Genomic DNA, 9,192 nt, shown 5'->3' on the forward strand with positions numbered 1-9,192 from the left:
ACTACAGGCAGGGAGGAAATGAGATGAGGGAGAAGATCTCCATGTCCAAATGAACCCATAAACTTGTCCCTCCATGCTTCCTCACGTGCCAGTCAGTTGGATCTCGGCATCTCCTGAGAGACTGCAAATATGTGGGGTTTGTTCATTAACCAGTGCAGTGCCAGGATGGAAGCTGTAATGCACATGATGGGAGCAGAGAAATCACACAGCTTTCATGAAACAAAGGACATGACTGGGCTCTGGCAAGAGGAGCATAATGGCTGTTTGTTTTTTCCAGACAGGGATTGGAGCTCACTGGGGTTTTTTGGGCTCTTGCTTTGTTTTTGCTGTGCTCCAGCTTTTAAGGATGAGAATGTTGTGTCTGACGCGTGTCAGCGAGCAGAGGAGATTCACGAGCAGAGCTGGGCTGTCTTGCTCCCCGGTGAGGAATAAAAGCATTGCCCGTCTCTCACTTCGGGAGGAGGAGGAGGGGCTGCGGGAAGTGAGAAGGCATTGTGGGGTTCGGGGCAGGCTGGAGCACCGCGGATTAGCCGGGTGTCACTGGCAGCCTGCAGGCATCGCGGGGAAAGGCGCAGACAGAAATGTGCGTGCAGGGGCTGGGGGCGAGGGCTGCCATGGCTTGTTTGGGTGCAGGGCTGCTCTCCGCATTTATGATCTTTTGGGAAAGCAGTCAGGAAAATGGACTGAATAAAGAGCCCTTTATTAAGAAAGCAGAGAAAATGGCCACTTCTTCAGCCCTGTACTGGAACTCTAAATGATGCTGTTATTTGAGCTGTTAAAAATTTAGATTAACAAGAGTTGTGTCCACATTTAATCCCAATCTGGTACCTGCAAATCTGATTTTGTGCCCAGGGAAGCTGCTGCTGTCAGTGGAGCCACCACACTGAAAGTGTGGTGCTGGTGGGGAGTGAAGATTCTTTGTTCTGTTTATTTCTTCATGGTTGTATCTGTTTTTGTGCTTTGAAGTCCGCACATTTATTTCAATATTTAGTCAATTTTTAGTTTATTTCACTTCTTTAGTGAGGCAGATAAAGCAGTGAGGGGGGAAATATGAGGAAAGGGGCTAAATTCACAGTCACTTGGGCCACATACACAATCTGTGGCTACAAGGTGTAAAGGTGTAATTTCTGTTAATAAAAGCCCATTATATTGACCCATCACTTCCAAATTTCAGCTAGATCTCATATGGAACTGCAAGGTGCTCACCTGAAACAGGACACGTGAGGTTAACAGAATTGTAATGTTTTAAAATTATTTCTCAGTACCATTAGCCTTTCCGTGTATGACTGAGGAACGATGTTTTGTTCACTTCCAACCCAATCAGTTTCACAGCACATCAGCATCAATTTCCAGTACCGTTAAATTTCTTCCAGTATGGTCCTGTGAAATGGTCTGACATGCTTTCAGCTAAATGACAATTTGATGGGATGTGAAAACCACAGGAGTCAGGAAGAAGGTAATAGTCTGTGAGCAGGCCTTATCTGTCTGGCTACAAGAGCTCGGCTTCAAGGGGAACAAAACACAACACACGTAGAACCTAAAGCAAGCAGGGGCTGGGCTGGGCTTCACAGAGGTTTCTGGTCTGGCTGCCAGTGACTCTGTTAGATCAATGTTTGTCACTTTGCTACCTTGTACAGTGTGGAAGGAACCAAAAAGAATCCTTAGTGAAGGAGGAAAATTATGTGTGTGAATGGGGAACCTTATGTCTCTGAAAATTATAATAATGTAATCTACATCCTCTGCTCTGTAAGGAAACAACCTCAGAACTAAAGTTACCTCAGGCAGGCAGAGCAGCCAGTAGGATGGACTGGAAACAGGAGTCTGCTGCTCAGGCTTAGGACTGCAGAGAGTGGCATTGGGATGTCACAGATGTCTCATGCAGAGCACTGAGGTTTATTCTCCAAGCTCCCTTTTAGGCCTTGGATCACTTGTCTGTGCACAGACTGTGGATGCTTTTCACTTTGGTTCTTTCCAAATATACAGCAACTCTTCTATGGTGATTGCAACCTCAGCAGTGCAACTTACTCAGAATCACCAACAACTATAATCTAATTTAAAAAAATCTTTATTCTCTGTAAAATTTATTTTAAATAAATAGCAATCTTTTGACTCTGAGTTCCTGGTAAAGTATCTTGTATTACTGAAATTATAAATAGCAAGTGCCAGTTCTGTACCAGTTCTAACAGCACAGAAAAGAACACATTGTGAAGCAAAACAACAGGTTTTTGTCCCCCAATTTTGTTGTTTGTTAAGTGAGTGCTTGTGAAAAAGATAATTTTGATTTAATTGTTCTTCAACTTAAATGAAGCTGCCATTTAAGCCTTTGCTGTTATCACACACCCAGGAGAGCACCTGCAGGGACACATCCTTGGTGGCAGATGTGGGGCTGACCTGTTTCCAGCTCTGGCTCTGGTGCCTGGGTATCAGTTCCAGTAACATTTCTGTGTGTGCAGTTCTGAAAGACCCTGCACAGCTCTCCTGTAAAACGAGTCTGTTAGCAAAGTTTACCTGAAAACAACACTAAAGGCCAGATGGCTTCAGCTTTCTGAGACATTTTTGTCAACCAAGGAAGTGCTCTGCAGCTCCCTATGCTCACCAGAAGCTTTGCAAAAGACCAAATGAAATTTTGGTTGGAGCATCAAAGACATCTAAATACACTTACATCTTGTTCTCATATTTTGGTTCTGCTCTGACTTGCACAGAAACACAGGTCAAACACCCTTATACAGATTTAAAATTCTATACAGATTTAAATTTGTTTTGTTCTGCTACACTTTTGAAGTGATTTAAATTTGTTCTGAAGCATTTTCTGTTGTATGCAGAGTTTACTGACACTGTCCTGACCTTGGAGATGTGTGATATTTAACATGTGCAGTGGCATTTATGTACCCAACCTGGCTCCAATAAATAGGTTAATTTCCACAAATTAAAGGCCAGGTTTCAAACATAACAAGGTGATACAATGATTATGCAATGACCTTTAGGATTCACAGCTGGGGCAGATGACTGGGCAGTCCTTTGTCAGCTGCAAATCTAAAACTTCTACAATTTTTTTTTCATGGAAAGTGTTAGAAGTTTTGGGGAAAAAATAGTCAGGTTTGTAGTTTCACATAACACCAAAATCCTGAATACATGGGACAAGTAATAACTGACAGATTTATGATAAAGAAATGGCTTGAAATACTGGATTATAGTCTTTGCACATCCCAAATTAGCATCTATCAAAGTATCTCCTGGAGTAAAGGTACCTTAAATGACAGAATGCACAATACAAAACCCTTAATGTCAGGACAAAGTTAATATTCAGACACTGGAATAAGAGTCAGGAATGTCCAGCTGTAGATGGTGGACAAAGGATTTATTTTGGTTTTCAGAATTAAACCATGGCTAATTTGGATTTGGATTTCACTTCATACAAACATCCAGTGGGTATTTGGTATTTTGATTCTTTAATAGAACTCTTTAAAAGTCAGCGAAATTCCCCTTTTATTTGGCCTGAATTGATGTAATTTAATTGCTACTAAATAACATATCAATCATTATTATACCTGTTTATATAAATCAGACAAGAATAAGATCTTATGACCTTAAAATAAACTGACGAACCACACACCACATGATTTAAATAAGCAAGAGATACAAACCTGGCAATGACAAGAAAGCACACTGAATTTAAATATTGTTCTTACAATTATCTTGGTGTCCAAAGAACAGTGTACACGGGTTATGGTTAGTAGCTAAACTACCATTTAACTTCAATTTCCAGAGTCTGATTCCAAGTTATTCTTTATTCTGGTTTTTAAGTAAAGTGTCTGAAGTTACTTCTGCTACTTCTGTTCTCCTTCTGGGGTAATCTTTCCAAAGGATATGACTCAGTTCTCCATTATTTGTAGAGAGTATGGAAAAAAAAGTAAAATATTATTATTTTGTGGGCATTTGGAAATGGATGTTAAAAAAAAAAAAAGGTGGGATGTTGATCATTATTATGAGTCATTTCTTGGGAAGAAGGGAAGAACAAACACTGGCTGCTGCCTTACTACTGTGAACAACACAGACTTAGTGCTGACTCAAGCAGAAGATATTGATGGCTGCAGAACACAAAGGAGACCTTGCAGCAGGGTTAAAGAGGAAAACGTTTCCCCTCTAAGTGATAAGGAGTTAGAGGGAGCTGCCTGTGTTGATTTCTTGGAGGTTCTTTTTTGCTTAAACAACCTTCTGGTTTGAACACCTTGGCCAGTCAGAATTACATCGTGCAAACAGTTGCTGCAGCTCAATGAGTTTCCTCCTGGGTTTCCAGAAATCCTGGTAAATCTTCAGGTGCACAGTGAAGAGCAAGAGTGAACTCAGGGCACTAAGGGAGCTACCCCAGTAACTCCCAGAGCAATCAGCTGCTGGCTCTGAGCATCTTTCCCTGGTTGGTGCAAATACTGGTATACACAAAACTGAAACAATCCAATTGTAACCCTTTTGCATACTGATGGAAAAGCCCTGTTTTGATACCAAAACTGATTTTCCAAAGGGACTCTGTGTCACCGTGGCCTTTGTGTACTTTATTTCTTTACTAGGAACTACTCACTTATGTGTGTGACTGCACAAAATACCTGCAAGGCACACATTTTATGTGTATTTTATGAGAAGAGGTTCTCATGGAGAAACAATTATAAAAATATGCATTGTCATTCCAATTTCCAATGAATATTTTTAAATTATAGTCTTATTAGTTAGTGCTAATAAAAATAGTACATGCTCTGTGATCTTTATCTGAGTTTATTCATTGTTATTTCTAAGTTACAAGCAGGAGCTCTGAAGCAGTTAGCAGCTTGGATGCCATAGATTCAATGAAGTAAAATGAAAATGTTCGCACTTTCCCAAAATGATTGTGGATTTTTACATAAATAGCAGAAATGCTCAACAGTCCAACAGTCCACTATATTTCCTTAGGAATGCAGATGGATCTTTGTGCCTCTTTATTTCATAATGTCACTCAGAGGGCTCACATGGTCACTTCATACTACAGACAGCTCCTTTGCAGCTTTGGATTTGGTAATCGTGTTCAAGTGCCAGTGCTGGAACACCTGACCTCCAGCCAATAAACCCCTGGGTAGTTTTAGGTACTGGAGGAGATGGAAGCACCTAAAATCAAAGTAACATGTAAAACTGAATGATGAAAAGGTTTTTGGTTGAAGTTTCTATCATGCAACATTTGTCTTTTGTGCTGTAGTGTTCTAAAACCAACAATCAAGTCATTGTTTAGTCGTGCATGTTGGAATGATTTTTTCTCAAGTTTGGTTCAATACTAATGGCTTTAATTGTTTAACATTATTAGAATTTTAAAAATTATTATTATGTATAGAAAAAGTTCAAGCCAAAGATAATCATCGTCATCTTTAAAACTAACTAATTTCTGTAAACAAGAGAAATAGCGTTCCCTCCTTGCTGTAATATATTTGGTAACAATGCCACTATGGAATAATGATTTTAAATCCAAATGCCGAAGAAATTACTGACCAAGCTGGCTTTTACATCAGAACTACTTATTCATTCTACCTTCCTTCTACTTTAAAAGATGGGTGAGCAGCAAGTTAATCTGCAACTAATCTAGCTAAAAAGGAAACAAAACAAAAGCCAACAGACTCTGTTCAGTGACTGCTGTGCTTACTTTGGCTGAATCATCTCAATTGGGCACGTTCTATCATTTCAGCATCTGGGGACTTAGCAGAGAAATACACAGCAAGAGAACAATGTTTCAGTTCTCTTGCCAGAGTTGCTTCACTTTGTTCTTTGGCCAAGATTAGAAAATGTTTATGATATTTAGGTGGAGCAGTTCCTCAGAAAAGATAATTTTTATGGCCAAAAGTGCCACCCACTGAGCAGGATAATGACGGAAATCATGTCCCACTTTCAGTCTGGGGGAGGGGACTATGCAGAAGCTTTTATTAGTCTAACCTAGAGAGAACAGATTTGAGTGCTACCACAAGGTAAATGTGCAGAAAGACAGTTCTGAAAAGGATGTATGAAACTTCACTCTGAATATGTAAAGGGTGACCTAAATCACAGCTAACCCTTCTCTTCCTCCCAGTTCTGAGGTGAAATGGAAACTCTGTTCCAGTGTGCACCAGGCTCTGCTCGCCTGTGGAGCAGCTAACTGCAGGATTTGTTAAAGCACCAGCACCCTCACAGCGCTGGGACTTGACAGAAACTGCAACCAGACTGAGACTGGAGGTTTGGGACAAAACTGAAGAACAAGCAGCAGTAATGGCAGCAATTATGCCATTTCATTTCTTTACCACACTCAGCACTAGCTCTTAATTTTTATTTTAATTTAATCTCAATAAAAGCTTTTACTACTTCCTTACCTTACCTCCTCACCCTTGGAATCCTTTGAAAGAAAGCTAGTTCAGCAAGTAAGAACTTCCAATCTCCTTTATTGGACTAACCTTCCTTTTCATTAGCATATTCTGCTTCCCCTTTTGTGAGTAAGTTCCTCTCCCAGTGTCACTGCTTTAGCTGCCTGTGGACTCACCCTATTCACTGGTGATCCTGACACACTGTATTTATAAATTCAACCATCAGTCACATTCTATCCTCCAGCTGTTTGACAGCTTTAAGACTCTGAATATACATATAAATCATATAAAAGAAAATAATTATGACTTGGCTTATTAGAACTGGCTTCTTATTAATTTGTGGTACTGAAGAGGACAGTATTGTCTCTGACAAAAAGCAGACTCTTAAATAAAGGTAGAAAAATTACAACCATATTCAAAGGGCAATTCCTTGTCTTAAACAAATGCTTTTAAAGCATAGTTTGGCTTTCAAATGCAGTTTACTTTGACCTTTAGTTAAAGACCCCCCTCTGTAAGACAACTGGTTTTCAGAGCTTGTGTGGTTTCTTAAAACAGATGTTGTTGTATCGCAATTTTAAAATCTAATTTTCTAACCTTAATGTATTTTTCCACAGGTGTCACAGGTCGAACTTGCAGGTGATCTGGAAGCTGTAGCTTGGGCTTTGTAGCTTCTTTCTTTTCAACTCCAAGCAACTAAAACCAAAACATATTTAAAAAGTGGACTCTTTATCTTTGGAAATATACTGTAATATGTGATATCCACACCATTCCCCTCACTGTTGCATATGAACTTCCTGTTCTTTCCACCTCAAGCAGGATTACTTATTTCAGTGCTTTGGAAATTACTGGATTTTTTTTTTGTTGTTTTTTTTTTCTGAAGACGTGCAAACTACATCTATAACTATGCAGGAACTGCATCAATCCTGTTCTTTAGCAATGAAATACTGTGATTCCAAATGTAACATCATGTGCTACTGTATTCTAATATCTAAACATCACTGAGAAGAGACATCACTCCAAATATTTTCATTTGTTGTAGATTCCCCCACTGACAATTTAATTAGCTGGAACCTTTTCCCCTAGATTTTTAAAATACCATATGGAGAGACAAAGGGGAAATATTTTCCTGTCAGTGTGCATCTAGTACTTGTTAGCACTATTAGGAGTCATGCTTCTCAAGAGAAATATATCAGAATATGCACAGCATATAAATTACCACTTGATGTATTTTATTCAGAAGAAAACTGAATATTTGAACCATTTCAAAACTAGTGCAGTTGCTACCTTGGATGCCAGCGTAGTAAAGCATACTCAGTACACTTCTAGTCTTCTGTGCTCTCATAATTTTGTGTCCAGATAAATTTGTGCACAAGTAGATTTCATGTGTTGCTTATAAGCCATATTATATGCCATTCAATGTTACCTCTTCAAGAGGTGTTTTCAAAAATCCCCATTTATCAGCCCATCTCTTTGCAGCATCTCCTTCCCTTTCAACATGCTTCTTCCTGAAACCAACACAAAATATTTAAGATTACTTTGAAAACTTTCATTAAAAAAACCCCCAACATACCAACCCAGCGGTTGATGTCACAAAGCACAGCACTTTAGCCGGAATCTTTAAACTTCCATCTCAAAACAGCAAGTTTATGTACAAATTATCATTATCTGACTCAGAGCTAATGGGAAAACACTTTCCAGAGGTTTGAAACACTGCATGTGGAACAGTGAACACTGCATGTAAACACTGTTTCTACACATGAAACACTGCATGTGAAACGGTGAACACTGCATGTAAACACTCTTTTTACACATGTAAACGCTTTTAAATTATGTTAAGAAGCGGACGAGGTTGAAAAGTAAGCACCAATGTAATTTCAAATACACTTTCATTTACTGTGCTGACTGACGAGATGCCCCCGACCCCACACCCGGCGGGGAAGGAGGGGTGCACTGAAGCCAGCTCTAAAATCCCTGACTTTTACCAACTTCACCCAGCTCTTTAAACACAGGAGAACTCTTTCAGCGCGGAGCTGCGGGCCGGGAGGGGAAGGAAGGTGGACGGCAGCAGCAGCAGAGCAGCGGTGCCCGCCGGGCTGTTACCAGTAGTTGTCCTTCGCTATGAAGTTGGTGGGCTCCATCGGGCTGGCACCGGAGCCGCCTCAGCCCCGCCGGGGCCCGGGACCCGCCGCGGCCGCTCGGGCGTTGCGGGGCAACGGCGGCGGCGAGGCGGGCACAAGATGGAGGGAAGGTGTTCAGTGAAATATTGGTGTGCCCACACGTTCTCCGAGGGGAAGGATCCCCTCCTCTCCTTTTTTGAGAGCTCTGCGGTGGCACCGCAGCCATATCTCAGGGGAAAAAAGCAAAATAATTCCCACTCGCGGCTGCTTTCTCGAGGTCCCTCAGGTGGGCACAGGCAGCCAGAAGGGGCAGGGATTCATGTGGGGGGCACAAGATGGAGGGAAGGTGTTCAGTGAAATGTTGGGGAGTGCCCACCCGTTCTCCGAGGAAGGATCCCCTCCTCTCGTCCTTTGAGAGCTCTGCGGTGGCACCACAGCCATATCTCAGGAGGAAAAAGCAAAACAAATCCTCCCCGCTGCTTTCTCGAGGCCCCTCAGGCGGGCACACGGCGGGCAGAAGGCGAAGGGACTCGTGTGGGCGGTGCAAGATGGCGGAGGGGCGGGCCCCAGGTAATGGGAGGGGCGTGGAATAACTGATAGAATAAATTAACGTTGAGAGCACCCACATGATTTTTGAAGGGAAGGATTACCTTCTCTTGTGTTTTGGAAGCTCTCAGATAGCACCACAACCATTTCTCTGGGGAACAAAGGCAAAAAAAAATCCCCCT

At 41.4% G+C, this 9,192-nt stretch overlaps 1 protein-coding gene across 2 annotated transcripts; it reads right to left on the reverse strand.

Moving 5' to 3' along the window:
* Window positions 1-3,337: 3,337 nt before the first annotated feature.
* CIMIP1 (ciliary microtubule inner protein 1) lies at window positions 3,338-9,192 on the reverse strand. Of its 2 annotated transcripts, none has more exons than XM_002199128.6 (4): window positions 8,841-9,192; window positions 7,771-7,852; window positions 6,942-7,040; window positions 3,338-5,133 (listed from the first exon to the last, which is right to left on the reverse strand). In XM_002199128.6, exons 1-4 carry the CDS (start codon window positions 8,903-8,905, stop codon window positions 5,002-5,004), a joined length of 378 nt encoding a protein of 125 aa, XP_002199164.4. In that variant the 5' UTR covers window positions 8,906-9,192; the 3' UTR covers window positions 3,338-5,001. The 2 variants fall into 2 exon arrangements, with proteins under 2 accessions (XP_002199164.4, XP_030144533.4); XM_030288673.4 differs by lacking the exon at window positions 8,841-9,192 and adding an exon at window positions 8,448-8,795.

The sequence above is a fragment of the Taeniopygia guttata genome, chromosome 20, assembly GCF_048771995.1.
Source record: "Taeniopygia guttata chromosome 20, bTaeGut7.mat, whole genome shotgun sequence".
Lineage (NCBI taxonomy): Eukaryota > Metazoa > Chordata > Aves > Passeriformes > Estrildidae > Taeniopygia > Taeniopygia guttata.